Source organism: Mus caroli, unplaced genomic scaffold (genome assembly GCF_978045245.1).
Source record: "Mus caroli unplaced genomic scaffold, Mus_caroli_1 scaffold_3, whole genome shotgun sequence".
Classification (NCBI taxonomy): domain Eukaryota; kingdom Metazoa; phylum Chordata; class Mammalia; order Rodentia; family Muridae; genus Mus; species Mus caroli.
In genome coordinates, this window is record NW_028227258.1 from 86,714,157 (window position 1) to 86,737,502 (window position 23,346).

The 23,346-nt window shown below is 36.2% G+C and overlaps 1 protein-coding gene across 2 annotated transcripts in view; it reads right to left on the reverse strand.

The window, feature by feature from the left end:
* Serpini1 (serpin family I member 1) overlaps positions 1–23,346 on the reverse strand; it is an 85,145-nt gene that overhangs the window by 15,613 nt on the left and 46,186 nt on the right. Inside the window, exons 2-6 of one of the 2 annotated variants that reach the window (XM_029475432.2) lie at positions 12,568–12,832; positions 11,234–11,464; positions 9,147–9,341; positions 6,560–6,764; positions 1,984–2,081 (exon numbers count right to left, since the gene is read on the reverse strand). In XM_029475432.2, the coding sequence (XP_029331292.1) occupies positions 1,984–2,081; positions 6,560–6,764; positions 9,147–9,341; positions 11,234–11,464; positions 12,568–12,814 (976 nt within the window). In that variant the 5' untranslated portion in view covers positions 12,815–12,832. Of the gene's footprint in view, positions 1–1,983; positions 2,082–6,559; positions 6,765–9,146; positions 9,342–11,233; positions 11,465–12,564; positions 12,833–23,346 lie in introns of both variants that reach the window. The other variant, XM_021158510.3, reaches the window with a different exon arrangement.

Genomic DNA, 23,346 nt, shown 5'->3' on the forward strand with positions numbered 1-23,346 from the left:
TATTCAGGATGACTAGTGCTGGTTTGGTTGATAACTGACTTCCCAAGAACTGTAGTGTATAAGATGCACCCTAACAACCTGGATCCCTTCTTCCCTCAACCCATTTTAGTCTCAGCACACACTTACTGTGTTCCAGTTCTCTCTGATAGGTTTGATCAAATGACTAGACACTTTGCATATCCATGATTAGAAACTCACTGGAAGATAATAGTTTTATTCTAAATCTACAAGCTATCCTAACAAACATTTATGGTTTACACCTCTGTCATAGTAAAAGCATTGAAATATTACCTTATGAACCTAAATATGTCTAAAATTATGTCACACTGACCACAGTGATTGACTTGCCTTAGCAGAGCTAACCTCTCAGTGGTAAAAGGTGTTATATTTAGGTAATATATCTGCCTGAATGCTTGGAAGACAGTGAGGAATCATGGTAAAGAAAGCAGAATGTAATTATCCAGTGGGAACTCAGCCAGTAGAGTAAGATAAATGTTCTAAATTTACAAGGAAGGCAGCATTAGGATTTTATGCTATGCTTCAGCTATGAATATGTTCCTGACTCAGGTACAAAGATACCATGCAATTGTTTCTATCTCCACAAGTCTGACCCTCCTAACTATGCCAACGAGATGCTTACATCTCTAGGAACTGGGACATGAACCCTGATAACATTTACTAAAGGAAAACAGATTTGTCTTGTGTAGACATGTATCTATACTGTATAAATAGTAATCTATACAGTAGGCTCTTAGAGAATGCCTGTTGTTGCTCAGGGTGTCAAGCTTCCTGAATGAGAAGTAGAAGTTACATTGCCAAATATATCAGAAATAGATGAGCTCATTGTGAGAGGCTGAGTGATGCTTAAAGAAAATTTTTGGAGGGAAAGTGTTAGGATTTTTGAACTCTATGATTCATCCTCCCTCTCTGTCTTCCTGTCTCTCCTGGTCCTCCCTGTGTCTCTCTGTCTTTGTCTCCCCCTCTCTCTGTCTCTGTCTCTCTGTCTCCCTCCTTCCCCCAAACAGTAACCACTGTAAGCAATTTCCAAAGTGGAGAATATATTTCCAGAATCCAGCAGAGGCACAGAAGCTCCGATCTCATGCAGATGGCTTAGTTAGGAGAGTAAAATTAAATTATTTCCTTAACACAGGAATGGATGAGGAGGATCCCACAGCCTCACACTCCAGTTGGAGTACTGGGTTTAACTACACTGACTGTAAAGAAGCCTTACAAGTTTATTTTCTTTCATTTAAATATATATTTGTCTTCTCTTATAAAAAAAAAAACCCGGATTTTGTACTTCTATTGTAAGAAAAAAATAGAAAATCATAATTATATAACCTTACTTATTTAGGCCTAAGCTTATTGTTGCCTTTATCAATGGAAACTTTATATTAATCACTTAAAACTATATTCAAAGCTATTTAATGATCTTAAATGCTTTAATGTCACCAACAACTTAGCTTCGTCCTCCAATAATTAACAAGGTTTTTGTTTGTTTGTTTGTTTGTTTGTTTGTTTTCTAGTATACTTTACAGTTACTTTTTAAAAACATTAATTTTTACTGAAGACTTAAGAAAAGTTTTACATCTCACTGGGTAGTTTTTCTTCTGTTTAAAAGAATCTTTGGTTTGTTTCTCACAACAAGAGGTATTAATTCATCTTTCCCATATAACTTATTCTAGTAAGATATATGCTCTATTAAATTAGCATATTCATTGATTATGTATTCTATACGATTAGAGGGAGAATATGAACATGTATAAACAAGGCATTCTGGAAAGCAACCTACTAAAATGGCTCACACCAGGATATATTCATATTATAGCTGTATCTACAGCTTGTATAAGTAAAGATGCCTTTTGCTTCATTTATTTGATAAGTAATACTTATGTATAAAAATTCATGAGAAGTGATTGACAGACCATCATTATCTTGAGGAGCTTTTTATGAATAACATTTTAATTGATATTTATTACTAACCTGACATGGCAGTCAAATTTGCATCTTTGATGAAAATTTCAGTGACCCCAAGGGCTTTCAGGATGTCTTTTAAATCAATTTCCTGTTCCACAGTGAACCTGGAGAAGATATTGGAAGAAAATATGTAGTTACAGCAGCATCTTACCTGGAACAAGGATATATGTTTAGCATGTTGATGACAAAAGTGTATCTTGTAGTGCATAAATTATGCTAAAACTGACTTTTGAGTGAAAGAAGCATGTGATTGTGCTTAAAAAAAAAAAAACAAAAACAACTGTGAGTCACAACTGGAAAAGATTTGTTCTTCCTTTGCAAGGAGGTACCAATTACACAGATAGCTTGTTGGTCAGATGTGGGACCCTGGGCCTACTCTCCCTCTCAACTATGAGACTCCATCTGGATTGAACATATGCAGGTCATGGTCAACACTAAAGAAACTTGAATTCAATGGTATTTTTGTCTCATTTTTGTTGTTTGAAAGGTTTTTGGGGTTTTTTTTTGTCTTATTAGTCTCTGGCTTGTATATTTTAATTTTTCTGGTTTCTGGGGAGAGGTGAGAGAGAAAGGAATAAGAGATTCTTGGTTTTATTTGTGTGAGTTTTAGAGAGAGGGTGGAGTTGTGTGGCTAGAGGGATGAGGAGAGTCTAGGAAGAATTGAGGGTAGGAGAATATATTGTAAAAACTATTATTTTCAATAAAAAAGAGGAGTGATCAAAGAGCGTGAGATAACACAATAGGATTTATATTTGCTATGGACACAGAACTATAATGCATGAGAGCTTAAAGGAATGTTGAGGTTAGTATCATTAAGTCCTATGTAAAACTCATAAATGAGAACTGGTGAGGTGGCTCAGTGGGTAAAGGCACTTGCCACCCCTTACCCCTCTCTAAATATAAAAACATTTTAAAAATCCTTGAATCAATAATTTTAAAATATTGTGACACAGTAAGTAGTAATCATGATTTTTCAAACTGATAACAATTAACTGCAAATTTTGTCACCCCTACCCATCTACCTGGCCTATTGATGCTGCCCCTCCATCCCTCACCTAACATGGACAGTTTTTAAAAAGTGTACAAACTAATAAGGTAAGCATTTCAAATCCATGAAACTTCTTACTATAAAAAAAATCATCATTGTGGTTATACTTAACTCTGGCACATAAATAAGCATATTTTCATGATGTCATCACAAAAAATATTTATCAATAGAAATTAGGTAAATATCGTGTGTTCAAAGCTGTAAGTTTGTACAATTACAGATGATCTTTTGAAAAAAAATGATTTTTTATTTTTCAAATGATTCAAATTATCATGCACAATTTTGTAAAAAAGAAATAAAACAATTATCATAGCCATAAATAAAATCTTAACTTTACATAAATTGTTTCTTTGGTTAAAATACAATCTCTCCCTAAATCAACGAGTCATATTACTAGTCACTCTAGTAAGAGAAATGGAATGAACATACTTGCACTTTTTAATTTAATAAATGAAAACATTTTTAATACTTTAAAAACAAAAACACACGAATATGTCAGGAAGAAATGTTTTTCTTCTTCTGATGCTGCCTTTTGCTGAATATACATGGTATGCATAAATTTTTAGGCAACAATTTATGTCTTAAATGAGACAAGTAAAACCGCCCATTATTTTAGTCTCATTTCTGGCATTGTAAGAACTAGAAGGAAATAACTATTGAAATAGCACTCAGATATGAAGAGGAATTACTGGGAAAAATAATTTTGGCAGGTTAATGTTTCCAAAAAAAAAAAAAAAAAAGAATAAAAGACAAGTATCTATATATCAAACATACTAATCCAAATACTGAAATTTACTATAATTTTACTTTAAATTATACTTCTATTGGTTATTTATACCATAATATGAATATTTGTTGTGAACATAGAATTGTTCAGATCTACTTTATTTTAATGTTTGAAATATCCTGAATACAAAAGCCTATATCAACGCAAAAGTATCTAATATGTAGCTTTTTCTATGATTTTTGTTCAATGTTAATAAAAAAGCTGTCAATAATCTTCAGTTGTTTGTTCCTGTTTTTTTTTTCCCTTACAAGCAACTGAAAATAGTGTTCACCTCTCTCCTCTTGGTAAAAACTATTAGACTATGTATTACTATCACCCCCTTAAACACATCTTACATATCATGCCCTATTTTGTATCATGATGTCATACAACCCTAGAGCAAAGGATTGTTTTCTATAGGCTACAAAAAACAAACAAAAACCAAAACAAAACAAAGTATAAAAGAAACCTAAGTCACTTGCCCTAAATTAATGGTGGAAAAATGAGGATAGTAACCGAGGTCTTTCTGACTACAGTTTTCTAAATTCCCTATAGATCTCTGGCTTCGAACTCAATATGTCTCTGAAGATGACTTGGAACTTCTGATCCCCTAGCTCCATCTCTGGAATTCTGGGTTTGAAAGTGTGTGCCACCATGCCCAGCCTATGCAGTGCTAGGAAGAGATTGCAAAGCACCAGGAATGCTAAGCAAGCACTCTGTCAGCTAAGCCACAGCCTCAGCCTTCTTCTCTACAACCTTTACGGACGGTTGGTATTTCATAACGTCCATAGAAACTCTAGTATAAATGAAATTAAAAGTACTTACCTGGTAGGACAGAAGCATCGTTATGAAAATGAAGCTTACATTGTTAGAATAATATCTCCACATGAAAACATGAAACATGAAACCCATCCTCGCGTAATCGGAGAACCTAGCTGTTTGAAGCAGTTTTACCTTTGCTCACTTAGGGGCTCAGAAGCCACCGCCTTCATCAAATGCTCACTCTACAGAATGTGGAGGATCTTTGCCACTGATTACTAGAACATGTACCTGTTTCAACACAGTCACTCTGTTACAAGAGAAAACCTAAATGTATCTTATGTAGCTATTTCCACTTCTAATCCCAGCATCATCCATAGAGAGGGAAAAGTTTATAAAATTCCTGAAGAAACGGACACATGGTAATTAGCTGAGCCTAATTTAGTAACAGGCAAGTGAGCTAAACTGCTTCATAATTGAAGAATAACTCTTAGAAAATGAAATGTTAATTTTCTTCTGCTGCCATATTCTATTTCTCAGTGGACATAACCTGGAGGACCCATTTTCTAGGGAATATGGATGAGTTAGAATATATAATATTTCTTAAGCACTCATTTAGAATTCTGCTAAAATACCCCTAAGTGACTTTATATCTTCATAGAACTTATGAAAACACTGAGCTTATGGAATTTAATAATGGCAGCACTAACACTGTATTGAATTTGTTGTATTATTTATGAATTTCCTACGGGAAAAACATTTAAATTCATGAAAAAAAATTACTGGATGAGTTTTAACGTGAGTTACATTGTTTACAACTTTATGCCTTAGGTAATATTTTGATTCAATTATTAATATTTGTAATTAAATATTACAGTTTTAAATATCCTACTTTACAAGTATATAAAATCAAATTTTATATTTTAATAAAGTATAAAAATTTTATATGTGTGTATATATAGTCTTCACATTCAGTCTTCATATATGTATATATATATATTTATATATCCACATATATATTTCATTCACAAAGGCAAACCATCAACTATGTTTTTTGACAAAGTATGCATTTACATAAAATGCAACCTTTAAATATTAACTCCTAAAATTGGAATGCATATGAATTAATAAAATTTAATAATCTAGATGTATTAATTTATTCATCATCATTTAGTATATATACAAACTTGTATTTGAATAATTTTTAATATGAGTCCTAGAACTGTACTGTTGTAAACACACAAACACACACATATATATTATTAATGAATATATCTTTCTCTCTAGCTTAAATTATTCATCATGCTTGTGAGCCCATAGCCAATGGAAGGCTGGGAGGTCTAATGGCACGGCTGACCATCATGTCTGTGCAAACAATACCTGGAGAAGAGCACTGTAAGTCAATGCAGCATAGCTACCAGGAAATGGAAACAGCATGCTGTTAAATTTGGATGCACTGAGAGGCCTGAGTTGGAGTCAAGAAGAGAACAATAGTCACAGTAGTAAACCCATGTATGTATCTTACTCTTTTGCCACAGGGAGGTTTTCTAGTAGATTTGTTCCTTTTTATACATGAGTGTATATCAGTACCTACTACAGTGGCTTGTTTGGAAGTACTTCCAATAATGGCAGAGGTTTTCCTTTCCAGCTATAATCACTTTCATCAATATACAGCATTTAGTGCTGAACACATCAGAGAGTAGATGGACATCTCTGGGTAGGGTCATGTCTGTGTTAATGAATATTAAGGAGGAGGAGGGGGAGGAGGAAGAGTGAAGGAAGAAAGAGAAGATGGAGGAGATGGGGGGAAGAAGAGATGGAAGAGGAAGATGTGGAGGACAGGGAGGATGGAGAAGGGGAAGAAAGGAAGAAAAGTGTGAAAGTCGGATGAAGAAGGAGAAATAGGAGGAGGAGAAAAGAAGAGAACACTTAAAATTCAAAAACATCTGCAGGAGACTTTTCTGGATCCCAGCAGTGTGCTATGCTGAGGGCCACACAGGACCTCTCACCTGGGCAAGTACACTTCCACCTTTTGTTTCTTCACAGAGTTTGCCCATTCTTCGATCAGCTGTGCTTTGAGCAGAGGCTCCAGTGTGGCCAGTGGGACTTCCTGTCTGGACAGTGCCAGCATCATGCTGATCTCATCTCCCTCATAGGGTATCTCAAGGACTTGGTAGATACCGCCAGCCTCATTGGATCCATCACTAAATTCCCCTAAAAAATAAAAATTAAAAAAAAAAAAGCTTTACTACTCCTGTCAAAATATTCAGAAAATGATTTCAGTTTTTAAAGTCTTCACTTAAGAAGAATGTTGGGTTCTGGAGAAACACCCAGTAGTTAAGACTCTTGCAGAGGACCTGGGTCCCAGTACCCATACAGTAGCTCATATCCATATGTAACTTCATATGCAGGATATACAGGTCTCTCTTCTGGCTGCTTCCACCACCAGCCACAAGTGCTACACATGCATACATGTAAGAAAATCAATGGTACAAGTAATTAATTCCTTTTAAAAAATATTTAGAAAATAAGAAATTTAGACGTCCAAAGCAAAATTATGGTTATTTGAAAATAGGCCTTCAAAGTAAATTAATCCTCACCTCCAAAAAAATGTATTTAAATTGAATTCCCAGAATTATCTCATGTTTTTCTGTTCTCTAGGCTGGTTTTTATTTTTAAGTAAGATAGTTCAATTTAGCACAGTGAAAACTCTGATTCTAAAATAAATCTCAGGCTTCATGTTGGATGCATCCAGGGAGGTGCATGGACATTTACCTGTATTCTCTTGATTTTTAAGAAGACACACATAGTGCTGCACTGCCCTGTCACTACAACTGCAAGATTCAAGGTTGACATTGCCAGCTAAAACAAAATCTAAACACTACACATGCACACCAAGTATATTCGTGATAAAACAACACTCAAAGTCAGCAGTTAAGTAAGTGGGGTAATTTATTTTGTGTCCCATAAATTTAGCAGAATTTCTCATGAATGTATGCATATACACACAAACACACACAGGGATAGTCTTTAGATCACAACCTTCTGTCATTACTTTAAATTTTCTCTATCATCAAAGCTTAGAATAATATTTCTGTAATGACTGTGTCCCTAAGTATCCTAGTAGAGAACAATCTTGGTATTCATATAAATAGATATTATCGTTCCTATTTTGAGTACTAGTTAGAACTGTTAGTTCTAACACATATTCAGTTACAAGTACGTTTCAGTTAATGACTTAACTAATTACTATAACTCAAGAGGAAATGATACCTTAAATTTTTGAAGAGTCCAAAGAAATTCAATGAAACTGTCAAAGACAATGACTTGCATCATGAAGTATAGTTTCCTCAGTCCAAAAAAAACATTAAAAAAAAACCCAAATCAAACAAACAACCCTATAAATCTGATATTTAAAGTGTTTTAAGATTAATTTATAAATTTTGTGTTTATGTATATGAGCCTGGTTGTATATGAGTGAACTTCAGGTGTACAGATGCTCATGAAAATGAGAAGGCAGCAGACCCCTGGAACTGGAGTCTCAGGAAGGGTGACTGTACAGTAGGACCAGCAGTTTCAACTAATTTGGACCCTTGGGGATCTCTCAAACACTGGACCACCAACCAGGCAGCATACACCAGCTGAAATAAGCCCCCAACACATATACAGTAGAGGAATGCCAGGTCTGTGTTCATTCAGAGAAAATGTACCTAACCCTCAAGGGACTGGAGGCCCCAGGGAGTTTAGAGGTCAGATGGGGTGGTGGGGTGGTGGGACATTCTCATGGAGACAGGGGTGTAGGGAGGAGGTATGGAATGTGGGACAGTCAGAGGGTGAATGGTGTTTGGGGGCTAATAATATAATGAGTGTAAATAAATACATTTTAAAACAAAAATAAAATAAAATAAAACTAAAACTAAATCAGGTTCTGAATGGACCAGATGACCAAAGCTCATTCAAAAGCTTATGGTTATGTGTAGTAAACTAGGATGTGGTCATTCAAGATTAGAACATTTTACATATATGTGCACTTGCGTGTATGTGTGTGTGTGTGTGTGTGTGTGTAGGTGCAGACATGCCTTGAAGCATGCACTTGCCTTCTTCATTTGATACAACATCTCAAATAGTTTTACTATTCTGTATGCCAGACTACCTGTACCATGAATTTCCAGGGAGCCTCCTAGGTCTTTCTCCTATGTTAAGGTATACACACTGGGATTAGAGATATACAATATAGGGTGCAGGTTTGTTTGGGTTCTGAAGATCCAAATGCCCATCCTCATGCTTGCATTTCAAATGCTTTACCCATGGACACATCATGTCAACCCAGTATCAGATAACTGTTGATGAGTAAAGCCACTTGGAAGGTGTCATGAAATTTATAAATTAAAGAAATGTGTTGGAAAAAAATGTCAATACCAATAATATTCGGTCATGATCTAGTGACAAGCCTCTGGAAATACAGCCAAGCAAATCAAACTAGAGCCCAAATTATATCCACAAGGATTTGAAGCCAGAAATATTTTACATTTCTAAAAGATTTGTTGATATATGACAAGAACACCAAATACATGTAAAAAACACCAACTGTCTTACCATAATAAAATTCTCCTTGTTGGTACATCATTGGAATCTGCACTTCACTTTCATCATCTTTCGTGAAGGAGAAAGTTCTGGTATTTTCAGGTCTAAACTGAGACTTCCAGTTTCCTTTGAAATATACAGCATTGATGAGGGCCAAATTAGTGACAGCATCAAAGTCCTCCGGAGACACCAGATCTTTCAACAGACCTTTTTAGGTGAAATAGATGAAAATTCCCATTAAACTGAAAAGTGGAAAGGCTAACAAAAGAGTTATCAATACCACCATCTCATAGAGTAGTCCCTAAGGATGTAAGATGAATATATAATAGAAATAGAAGTGTCTTACTCCTAAAGGAAGTGCTAGGCATACACACATAATTACATCAATAGCAACAAAGACATCTAAAACGAGAATATGCCTATTAGCATTCTGACACAAAAATGACCAAGCCACATCTAAAATCATATTAGCCTTCACAAGTTACTTGGCAAATTGAGTTATTTATATAAAACTATGAATACAGTCAAAGTTCAAAGTTCATTTTTAAAGATTAGCTTATTTTTATTTTATCTGTATGGGTGTTTCCCTGGATGTATGTCTGTGTGACAGGTGCCCCTAGGAGTCAGAATAGGGTATCATCATACACATGGAATTATTGGAATTAATTGGAATTATGGATGGGTGTGAGACACCACAGGTTGCTGTGAACTCGGCTCTTCTGGAAGAGCATCAAGTGCTCTTAACTGCTGAGCCAATTCACCAGACCTCAATTTTTATTCTTAAACAAGGCATATAAGCATCATTCAGTTCAAACTTCACCCCCTTGAATATTGATGATCTTCCTATTGTTTTGAAGAGATACAAACAGATGATTAAAGGCAAACTTAGCTCATGATAAAATATTTTCTATCATTTGAAATCTTCTTTTCAAGTCTAATTCGAAAGATAACAGGTTGCTGTTATTTGCTAAGAGTGACCAAAAGAATTTGAAACTTAGCATATTTTAATTGAAAGTTAGCATGTGTTAACAATGCATTATCTTTCAGGTACATAATTATACTTTTTGAATGCTTAAAAATGTTAAAATGTCTCTTTACATGACAAATTAATCTCATAGTTGAAAAAAGTAAGATCAAATGTATTTAACGTTTACTTATTTGATCAACCATATCACTTCTTAAGCAATATTGCAATGTTGTATAAATTGTAGGATTTAGGGTGTTTGTTCTCATAGAAGATTTCAGGATAAAATTATTTGGGAAATTTTGACTTAGAATTTCATAAAACGAAGAGTTATACCAATCTACCTAAAATATTAGTGTATTTTAATTAATTTGTTTTTAAGTTTTCATATACCATATATACTGTCTATTGTATAAATTATCCACATATTCTCCTACATTAATTTTCTCCCGCTTTCTCTTCCATTAAGCTACTTTAAATTTGTTTCACTTTTTTATTGATTATTATTTTAATTATCTTCCTGGCTAATTGGAAAATAAATGATGAATTTTTAACCACCTAGAAGTCTTTAAAAATATTTGAAATATGAATGAGAGGGGCTGGAGCAATGTCTTGACAGTTAAGCACATTTACTGCTCTAACACAGGGCCCAGGATTGCTTCCCAGCGCCCACAGTCTCACATGCCAGTTGTGGGGGATCTGAGACCCTCTTTGGGCCTCCATGAGTATGTATACATACACTGTAGCCTAAAAGGTACACATAAAATAAAAATAAATCTTAAAAGAATAACAAATTAGAAATAGAATGAAAATTGTGTGCACCCAGTTTCAAATTCCTCTTTCCTCTCTACTAGTTTGGGCTACAATAGAGTACTTATTAGAGTGACTACTATCTACTTTTTAAAATTACCTACTCCCTTTGTGGCTCTAAAACCAAGGCATATCTTCAAACTTTAATTTTCTTTCTTTCTGGTTGAGGGCTTTCCACAACCAGAGAACCCAAATGGCAGATCATTAGAGCTAATATTCCACTCATGGCCACATATCTAACCTATTTCATAGAAGTGAGGGCACACATACATCCCAAAGTAAAAGGTGGTTCAACATGAGCTAAATGGAGAAAGAAAGAACATACTGTTTGTATAATTCTCCACCCATTTATTGATGGAGTTAGCCACAGCCACATTTTGACTGAAGTCCACATGATTGACTTCTGCATTAAAGTACATTTTCAACATTTGCAAGAATTCCTCATTGACATGAAATCCATTTTGTACAAAGAGCGAATTGGCAATTTTCATCACATATTGGTTTTCTTCGGCAGAGGCCATATTAGAAAAATCCCTCAGGAAAGAAAATTCTTCACCTGCAAGATGACAAAGGTTGGCAAGTTTATCAACAGAACAGACATGGTGAAAGATCACTACCACACAGTGAGGGACATTCGGAGAGCAGTGACCAGGGAAAAGCAGCAGGTTTGCTCCTCAGGGAGACATGGCAGGAATCCCCCTGTGCTATTTCTAGGTGCTCAAATTATCTTGGTGCACTTTACCAAGTGATACCCTTTGCTCTTTTTTGTTAGTTTTGCAGTCAGAGATCAAGCCAGACACCTCACATTCCAAGGAGGCTGAACTCCAGCCTGAGACTCTGCTTTGCCTTTCACTGTGACTGTGATAAAGTCTACAAAAAAGAAACACATTTAAGATCGTTTCTTTCAAAGCATTTGACTTAACTGCATTCAGTTGGTTTGTGTGTGTGTGTGTGTGTGGGGGTGGTCTGGGTGAGGGCTACCAAGAAAATTTTACCTAAAATTATCTAGAAAATATTCCTTTGTATTTTACTCCTGTATATTTTATTATTATCAGATTATTTAAATATCATAAGTAGAAAATTCACTATTTTTCTTAACTTTCTAATGAATTTGTTCAAGTGTACATTAAACAGAAAGAAACATTAAAGCAGAACTCATACTCCATTACAAAATTATATATACTATATATGTATATATATAGTATATATAATTTTTATAATAATAAAATATTTCAAGGAACTTGGATATTATGCAAACAATGAGAATATCATTGATTCTAAGCAAAATGTAATATTTCACAGGAATCATGATGTCTTTCTTTTATAATCCACCACAGTTACCTTTTCATGATAATTTACAGGGTAAATTACAGAACTACATTTTGTTTTTTTAGCATTCATTTATTTTAATAATGTGTTTTATGTAAATAATGTTTATTTAAATAATGTTTTTTGAGAAGATATACTTTCCTTAGATTCACTTCAGCTATGGCTGGAGACAGAAATGAACGTTTTATTATATCCTTTCTCATTAGGTTCTTGCAAAAACATTATTTCTTACCTCCAGTTAATATTGTTTTCTCTGGCATAAGGCAATTATGAATGAATTCACAGATAAACTCAAATAATTTTAAGAAATCAAAGCCAAGAACTCACCACCTTTCAGACCCTCATATCCCATTGAATGGCGGATTTCTTTCCTAGTAGATCCTTGAGCCCCAAGCTCCATCATTCCCATCGCAAGGGCAATGCTTAGTGGAGAGAAGAGAATGTTTTCATCTTCCCCGGTGCCTCGAAGGTGGTTATACATGTTCACTGACCACTCAGTTATGGTTTCATCTGGGAACGTTGCCCCTGTCACCACACTTTGCAAGGCCAGCAAAGAAAGCAGTCCAAGGTAAGTCATGATGGAATGGTTTCAAGTCTGGGAGACAATAATTAATGGATTAACAGTTTATTAATATTTATATTAATTTATATTACAAATTATATTAATATGTACATATTAAGCATCTCTGACATATAAGTTAAAAAAGAAAAAATAGTACTTTGTAGAGATATACAATGATTTTTTAAAGAATATGCTGAGCTTTTAAAAACAATTCAATATTAACTTATCTGTAAAAAAAAAAAAAAACAACAACAACAAGGCCTATTAAGGATTTAAGGATATGTTTCTTCCCCCTCCCCTCTGATGTATGTGTGTTGTGTGTGTGTGTGCTTGTAATTGAAGGCAAGCACACTAAACATTTACTCTAAATCTGAGTTAAACCCTTGTCCTAGTTTGCTTTATGTTGCTATGATAAAACATTGGCCAAAAACAATTTGTGGAGAAAATAGTCCATTTGTCTTTCTTATACTTCTTTTTACTATTGATTGGTTATTTTATTTATTTACATTTCAAATGTTGTCCCCTTCCAGGTTTCCCCTCCACAAATTTGTCATCTCATCTTCCTCCCCTCTGCCTCAGTAGGGTGTTCCCCACTCACAGACTCACCCATCCATCCACCCACTTCCGCCTCAGCACCCCAGCATTCATTCCCCTATGCTGGGGCACCAAGCCTCCACAGGACCAAGGGCCTCTGCTCCCATTGATTTTATGCCTCTTATATATCTTCCTTATACACTTCAGGCCCACCTGCCTAATGAAGGCGTTAAATTGAGCACAGTGGATTGGCTCTCCGGCAGCAATTAGAAATCAAGAATATGGAAGATAGACAATGCCCATGGGTGAGTTCAGTAGACAAAATTCTTCAACTGAGCCTTCTTGCCACATATATCTATACAGATATCTACATATCTATAGATATACATATACATATATTCCGTGGACTCTATTCCTTTAGCAAATCCTGACTGAAAACAAAGCCTAACATTATCCAAATAATATTTCTGTCTATTGCCTGCCAGTGCCAGTTTCTAGAGTTCTCCTGCAGAATGTACAGTGATGAAAGATCTGGCGCTCTTGTGCTCTCTTTGTCTCTTGATCTCTGTCTCTGTGTCTTTCTCTCTCTCTCTCTCTCTCTCTCTCTCTCTCACACACACACACACACACACATACACACACCTCCCCCTAAGTCACTATAGGCATCTAGAAGGCAAAACAGTTTATTCAAACAATTAAACAACTTATTTGTTCTTGATCATTTTTTAAATTCACCATTAAAACACCACATAGAGTGATATTGAACAAACACATTTGGAAAATTGTATTTTAATTAGAGTTGATAGTCTCAATTAATCAAGGAACAGTGAGCACAGGGATTTGACTTAGGAAGAGAGCACTTCCCACAGGCTTTCATCCAAAAGACTCTAACTGCTCTGAATTGTTATCATGGTATCAGAGGATGCTTTGGTCACTTTCTATAAATCTTTCACAGTTGAGAGATGGATACATGTTTACTTTTTTCCTCAGGAGTCCCAAGGTCCTCTGCATAACCCTCATCTCCCTGCTTTTGTAATACGGCTTAAGAAATTCTGGCTCCTGTAGGAAGGCAGACTCAATAGGGTCTCTCACAATATATGTTTTAATGAAATGGTATGACTACTGGGAGGTAAGCAGCGGCACAGGCCATGCTCTGTGATTCAGGCATCACTGAAGTAGACCCAGCAGGCGAGCATCCAGTCCTGAGGAGCTACAGCTGCTGGTCTTTGTTACTTCCTTGGATTCCTCCCAGAGAACAGCTGGAGCTTCCTCTTTCTGAATTCGAAAAGAAAATTTAGAAGAATCTCTTCTAAAAAGAATTGAAGATTTTTTATTGTTTAATTAATTGGGTATAATAATCTTTAGTGGATCATAAATCCAAGTCTGATTCAAGAGTTCATGTTGTTTTTACTTTTTTACATTTATTTACTTACTTATTTGGTATGTTTGTGTGTAGTAGGAGGCAGGAGGCATGGGCATGCTAAAGAGAACAACGTGAGGAGAAAGTTTCTCTCCTTCCACTATATGGGTTCTCGGCACAGAACTGAGGTCATCAGATCAGAGGTCAAATTAAGAACCTTAATTTGATGAGTCATCTCATAACCCCAAAGTCCATCTTTTTAGTCAGTATACTCAACTCTCTGGAATGCCATTTTAATTTCTTCCTTCTGAGGGGAGGGATTAAACCTGGGACCCATGACTTTCATAATATTAAGTATTATTGTAAGAAGGATCCAAACTGAAGTCATTTTGAGTGAAACTTCCATTTTGAATAGAGATCAAATAAAGTTTAAGTTCCCACAACCTCCCTAGGTAACTGACATCCTGCTTTGCAGAAAGACATGGGTTATTGACATTCTGGTTAGCAAGTTGAGACATGAATGCTAGGCAACTTGCCTCACCACAGTTGAATAAGCCAACAAACGAGAACAGGATAAGTGTACCATAAAGACATATTCCTAAGGAATTCTCCTATCATTAAATCCCAACTAGTGGAAAAATGTCACTGTATCCTAGCACAGATGTTTGTGATCGTCAAGCTTATAGGATCTGTAACGTTCTCAGCTCATGAATCTGTTCTGTGGCCCTGATTGATCAGTAGGAACTTAATTACAATAAATCTTTATTGTCTGCATTAACCTGGTATTTGAATTGTGTTGGATCTACGCAGACAACAAAACACTATGGAGCTTGGGGAGATGGCTCAGTGGTTAAGAGCTTGCTACTCTTTCCTTGAACCCAACCTTCTATCAAGCAGCTCATGGCTGCTCAGTAACTCTAGTTCTAGGAGATTTGACAACCCATTCTAGCTCCCGCAAGCACTGGAACACATGCCGCCTTCCTACACACATCTGCAAAAAATAAAAATGAAATTAAATCTTAACAAATGATGTGGCGAGAATGTTCAGTGGGTAAAAGCACATGTCACCAAATCTAAAGGCCTGAGCTCTATTCCAAGGGCCTACATGGTGGAGAGAGGGAACTACCTTGTGACAGTTGTTCTCTAACCCCAGAAGCACATTAACTACCTCCAAAAATAAACCAATGTAGTCATTTAAAAGTTTCACACGTCAACATAGTATGAAAATAAGAAAGATAGTTTTATCTGTGTGAGTAAACAATGCAGTTCTTAAATACAAAACTATTCTTGGCACAAGTATCAAATTTGAAGGTAAAACTAATATATTTTATTCATATGAATCAAAACCATATTATCAATATAGCCCCCAAGCTAATAATAAGTCTACTAAATGTAGTCATAGCATTACAAGTATCTCACAAGATTACACCTTGCTTAAATTTTGTGGTTCCCTTATAAGTAGAGCTCCCGTTTTATCAGTGAAAATACTGTAATATTGTAAGAGGTTCTGAACTTTCCCATTATTATAGGAATTCTGGACTTAGAACTAGGGCTAAAATCATCCTTACATGGCCTGGACTATGTAACTTTCTTTCTGGTTTTGAATAAACAAAGATACGAGTCTTAAAAAAACAGGATTTACTGTATACTGAATGGCCTTAACAAGTAAGATGCATTCTCTCAGCCTTAGTCCCCATCTGGAAATGAAAATGCTAACCTTATGATACAAAATTATGAAAGATATAAGTGAAAAATGTTATGTGAAGTACTCATATTTTAACATACCAGTTACAATAACAGGGGCATTACCATGAGGAAAAAATGTTTCTATGTTTCTATCTCTTAAATAAGAAGCTATAAAAATGAGAATTTATCATTCCTCCTGGCCTAGCTAATATATCTTTGTGCATTCATTTAGCCAGGAGTGTAGAGGTTTATGAAGATATAAAAATATTTCAGAACAGGCTCTTGTCCTTAGGCACTTCACACATCATGGTGTGAGAATATACATTTGAATATATGGTCTTACCTTTTAGAGAATATCAATCCTTTAAAGTCAGGACAAAGTCAACTGAACCACCAGGAAAATAAGTCACATTGATGACAGCAAATGATATTCTTTGTGCAGGATAATCAGACCCCTCTGATGGCACTGCCCTGGACTAGAGCAGATAGTTCAGATATAGAACCTGTGTTTACCAACCCTGAATTCTGAAAATCTCCCTGTCTTTAGAAAGCCATTGTCAAATTTATTAACATATCCTCCAGTAGCCAGAGGGCTCTGGTAATCCTCAGCAGGTATGTTTGTGGGAGGAGGTTTCTGGTAAGGCCATGAGCGGCCAACTATTGACAGCAAATTATACTAGGAAATTAGGGGCCTGTGGCTTGGACCATGGTAGCAGGTCAGATCATGAAACATTTTTCAAAAATATAGGAAGACCTGCATTTGAGAAGTTTACATACCTAGCCTCTAAAAGAGAGCTTCCCGTTTACAGGCCAAATTTCCTTTGTTCTCCTAGTTATGTATTTCCGGTGGTAATTATACCCATCTTGGGTTATTTAACTTTTGGCTGGGGCATGATCTTATTTCCCTAATGTACCTTGTAAGTGTGTGTGTGTGTTCCCCATGTCTCATCAGGCCTTGGTTTCTTCTCTTGGAAACACTTCTCTTAACATCCTACAAAATACTAGGGCCTCATGATTAATCATAATAACTAATATAATCTCAAAGCTGTTCAAGCCTACTGCTCCAGTGTGCATTGCTAAGTGCTCCTGTGGGTTTTTAAAACTCTTCAACTTGCATGAACACTTTGAATAACTTCTGTCTCAAACAAGGCCTCTCACTCTATCAAGGACTTTTTCTTACAATATCAATATTGGGTTCTGGTTTAACTGTTTTCCCTCATATTCAGTGGGTTTTCAACATGTCCATATTGTATCCCATGCATCTCTTGCTATGCTTGCTCAAAGGCCACACATGCAGTTACTATCTTTTGATCCATGCCCCAGAACTAAAGCAATGAGTACATGATTCTCTATTTACTACCCTATTCAATCTAACCGGCTGGCAGTCTGCAAACAGCTGTCTCATCAAATTATTTTCTTGCTTTTACAAAACCTCAGAAGCCCTCTCAGGCCTGTAGAGCAATACCTCGAGTCTTGTATGTTATCTGTTGCACTGTGACCTTATATATATAAATTTGTACACAATAACCTCCTTCATGCTCCCTGCTGATTTGCCAGATTCCCTTTGGAAATCCAAATCCCAGAAGTACCTCCCTTTTTTTCTGGCTTGGGCAGCCCTTTCTGGAACTACCTTAGTAGAGTTCCCCAGGCTGCAATTCTAACCACGACTCAGCCTCTGACCTGAAGCTACACCCTCATGCATAGCTTCTTGGCTTTTCAGTTAGAATTTCAGCAATTTCCTTCTCTGCTTGCATCTATTAAAGGTGATTCCATAGATGCAGCATCTTGTTTAGGGTTTTGAGAGCATCAGTGGAGAGCATTCTTCTTTGTGTTCACTAGCCTAATGAGAAGAAGCATTAAATGCCTTACACGAAGGAAGTGACAAAGCAACGTTTACTGAATTAGTATGGTTATAATACATGAAGGTACACAGTGCTGTAGCAGAAGAAACAGCCAGAGAAGCTGGGGTTTCTAAACGCTAAGCATTAACTCAATCTGAGCCAAAGGATAGTAGCTCATTTTCATTTTTTTATTCTTTTTGATAAAGTGTTTCCTCATTGAATGTGACGCCACCTTTCCAGTCTGATAAAGTGGTACTGTCACTAACACTGGTATAATGTGACAGCTGGCCACTGGAAGCAGTCAGAACAAGGGTAGCTCCTTGAGAAATCACATGGGGCCACCCAAATGCTACTGTGATAACATTACTCTACAAAAGATCAGGGCCACTAGTGTTAACAACCAACATCTCAAGCCAGTAGCTCTCACATGGAACCTTACTTGGTTTGGCGATTTATTATTTACAACAGACAGAATTAAATGCTCTGATGCAAAAGCTACAAGGGGCTACAGTACTGGAGTAATAGTATATAGATGTTATAGTGGTAGAAAAGGTGGAAGAATTCAGCTTTGAATACTCTATTGTTAATTTTGCATTTCTCCTCATTACCAGTGGTAAGGTAGGTTATGTCTGTATGTGACTGTATGTGGACACTATATTAAAAACCCAGCATAAAGCACATTAGGGAACAACATTCTTATAACTGACATATGGAAATCATATAACTAAATGCCAGCACAATCAAGTAGACAGTTTATTTTTAAAACAAATATTCTCAAGTGGCTAAAAAGATAGCTAGAGAGTAAAGGGCCCTTGTTACACTTGCAGAAGACAGGAGTGCCAGTCCTCGGACCCATCTAGTGGACCTCACAACTACCTTCAACTCCAGCCCCAGGCCATCTGACACCCTGTTATGGCCTTGAATGTCACTCATATGTGCATGGTACACATACAAAGACACACACACATATACACATGAATAACCTCAGGCTTCTGAGGATGGCTTAGCAGGTAACAGAGTTTGCTGGAAGCCTGACAACCCCAAAACTCACATTGTAGAAGAACAGAACAAACTCTAAAGCTGTCCTCTGTCCTCCACAAACATACTGTGACACATCCACGCCCTACACAATACACTCCCTACTACGGGCACAAGTAAATAAGTAAATGATTAAAAAACAAAAAACCTTTTCTGGTACCTAACCTAATTAGTGAACAATTCAAATTATGCATCTTATTGGAGTTTTAATAACACAACTATTTCACATTTTAAAAATGTTTTCATTATTGGACATTGAGAAAAATGGCTAGAGTTACTTTCTCCAGAAAAAAAAAAAAAAGCCAGGTATAAATAACTAAAGATAAATTACCAATAGAAAGAGAGAAGAGAGGAGAGGCATTGGAGGGAGAAATTTCTCTTTCTTAACCTTTTTTTGTGTTCATGAAGTAGCACATCTTTTTTATTTTGCTTTAAGTTTTAAAAACTTTACGATGAGCACTTGGAAGAGTGTTTGAAAATGTTGCAATTTTGGTTAGTATTTACTTTCTTGATAAAACTTGAGATGAGTTGAAAAATCCAGATTTTTGTTTTTCTGTTTTACTATGAGAAAGGCATGTATCAGATCAGCAATGATGATGGAAAAATGTATTGAATAACTGATCCAAGACAGAAAAACATCACTACTTGTTAAAATAAAAAACATACTGTTCCTTAGCAGAACTGTAGTTCAGAAAAATTTCGATATGTAACATGAACCATCTTCCTCCTCTTCCATAGTTTTAAGTTTCCTGAAATAGGAATAATGTACTAATTCAAAGAAACTAGCCAGTCTCCAGGCAAAGAGGCAAGTTTTGACATGGTTGCTCTTTCTGGCTATGCTGAGACTCAGAAAACAATACCCATAAAGGCAGCCCCTTGTAGGCTGACTGTCTTAAAGGTCTTTAGAGATTAGCAGCTCTAGAAGCAGCTATGGTCTGATAACTCCTATCTACCTTAAGCTCAGTCTGGCTAACAGTAAGGCATGCCTTCTACCTCTTCCTGCAATCTCCTATGCCAGTAAAGAAGATGGAAGAATATTTGGATGGACTTTTGTCACAAGGTATTTTTTTTTTCTCACGTTCATTCAGCTTTTAAAGGCAAAGCTAATTTTTGGTAATTTATTACTACTCCAAATTGCCTATATTTCCTACCTATCTCATGTTGTGAATAGGGTTTAAGCTTTCACCATCTTGCCCTTCCTTGGGGTCTCGTTTTGTATGATTTCCAGGCTATGCACATCAAAAGTAGTTATGGATTTTCACCCTTTAAATTCTCCACTGTTTCAGAAAAACTGAATTGTTAAATCTGTAGAGAGAAAGTCAGAACTTTCCTACAAAGCAACAACTTGGTCCATTCCTCTTTCTTTTATCCAAACCAAGCAACTCAGCATATCTTGCCATGTGTTCTTAACTTGCAGTTTTCAGTATTATAAATTCTTGTGTTCCCCTTTCCTCTTAGGATTAAATCAGGCACAAAGTAAAGCTCTTTCAGGCTTATCTCAAAAAAGTTGAGCTTGGGAAAATGCCCCATAAATAAAAAGGGCAGAACTGAGGACAGAGTAAGCTGTAAAGATTCAATTTATCAGAATAAACTGTGAAAGAAATGGGCCAAGATGCTGACAAGGTGTCTTGAATGAAGAAATATATATTTATCTAAAACATATATTTATATTTTCAGTTCACATGACTCTATAAGTTGGGAACCTTTGTTCTGAACAGCTTTATAGCTTCTTAAATTTTGCAAGACTGACACTGATGCAAATATTCTTGTCCATAAATATGCATATTACATTTTGGCAGCTGATGACTGCCCTGCAGTAAAGACCACTTTTGCATCTGTTAAGTAATGATATTCTAATTAACTTTCGTTGGTGCTGAGGAACTCAGACAATATACAATACATAGTATATACATTATTAATGTAATAAAAAATTTCTTATAGACATATTATTGTACTTTGTGAATTCTCCACTGAATTAACCATCCCTTACTAGCTCTCTCATAATGATCTAAATAAATCATCTAATATATCTTTAGTTAATATTTGTATGTTGTAAGATTATAACCTTTAAATATAATTAATTGATTCAAAAAATTATAAAACTGGAACTTTTTCTGTCAAGTACATTTTGTCTATGGTACAATCCAGGAATCTGAGTGTAAAAGAAGTAGAATAAACATCCTCTAAATTTTTACCAAACATCATTTAGTTACTGATTGAATGGGTACTATATCCATGATGCCTCATAATGATTTTGTAGCACTCTGCACCTGGAAACTGTTGATGATATGACAAGTAGCAGTAGCTTAACTCACAGGGCATTTTGATGATATCCAGGAGGAATGTGGGTCCTGGGGCCCAGTCACTTAGGCCCTAACAAGTCTAGACCTATCAACAGTGGAAGTCAGAGAGGGAGTTTACATGATGCCAAAGCTCCCCAGACATTGGCTGGCATACACTTTAGATCTTTTCTGAATTGCTCCGTATGAACACAAAGCTAAATGGAATGAGGGTGAACTTTGACTTAGAAGACTGACTTAGAAGATTGTGGCTTCCAAAAGGATTTAGTTTCCCAGGAGTTTTGCTTGGTTATAGCATTATCTGTACAATAACTTTTGGGGAAATTATTCTTATCTCGAGCAGCTGGTGAATGAATATATAGTTGATTCCTCTTTCTCTTTATAAGAACTTTAAAAAAACCTAAAAGCTAAAATACTTAGTTGTTTTGTTTTGTTTTTTAATTAAGAGTAATCCTATCACTCATTGGCACATGGAGAAATTTCCAAAACAGAACTCCAATGGCTCATGCTCTAAGATCAAGAATTAACAAATGGGAGCCGGGCGTGGTGGCGCACGCCTTTAATCCCAGCACTCGGGAGGCAGAGGCAGGCGGATATCTGAGTTCGAGGCCAGCCTGGTCTACAAAGTGAGTTCCAGGACAGCCAGGGCTACACAGAGAAACCCTGTCTCGAAAAACCAAAAAAAAAAAAAAAAAAAAAAAAAAGAATTAACAAATGGGACCTCATGAAACTGGGAAGCTTCTGTAAGGTAAAGGACATAGTCAATAAGACAAATTGGCAACCTACAGATTGGGAAAAAATTGTCACTAACACCACATCCAATAGAGGGATAATACCCAAAGTATATAAAGAACTCAAGAAGTTAATCACAAAAAAAACCAAACAACCCAAACAAAAATATGGGGTATAGAACTAAACCGAGAATTCACAACTGAGGATTCTGGAATGGTTGAGAAGCACCTAAAGAAATGTTCAAAGTCCTTAGTGATCAGATAAATGCAAATCAAAATAACCCAGAGATTCCACCTTACACCATTTAGAATGGCTAAGATCAAATCCTCAGGTGACAATACATGTTAGAGAGGATCTTGAAAAAAAAGAACACTCCTCCATTTTTGGTGGGATTGCAAACTGGTACAACCACTCTGGAAATCAATCAGGAGGTTCCTCAGAAAATTGGAAATAGATCTACCTGAGGACCCAGCAATACCACTTTTGGGAATAAACCAAAATGATGCCTCACCAAGCCACAAGGGCACATATTCCACTATGTTCATAGAGGCCTTGTTTGTGATAGGCAGAAGCTAGAAACAACCCAGATGTCCCACGAGAGAAGAATGGATACAAAAAATGTGGTTCATTCATACAATGGAACACTAGTGAGATATTAAGAACAAGGACATCCTGAATTTTGCAGGCAAATGGATTGAACTAGAAAATATAACCCTGAGTGAGGTAACTTAGACCCAAAAGGATATGCATGGTACGTACTCACTAATAAGTGGGTATTAGCAACCCCCCCCCCCCCAAAGTACAAAATACCCAAGATATTTCACAGAACTCAAAAAGGTCAACACTCTAAAGTGTCTATGTGAGGACTCCTAAGTCCCACTTGGGAGAAAGAAGAAAGCAATCACAAGTAGGGAGGGAGGGAGCTGGGAGGGAAAGTGGATAGAAGAGGGGGATTAGGGGGGAGAGGGAGCCTGATCTGATATTGGGTTAGATTGCCTGTTTCCATTCTTTCTGCTGGCCCTCAAGGCTTCAGTCCTTTTCCCTCACCCAACAGAA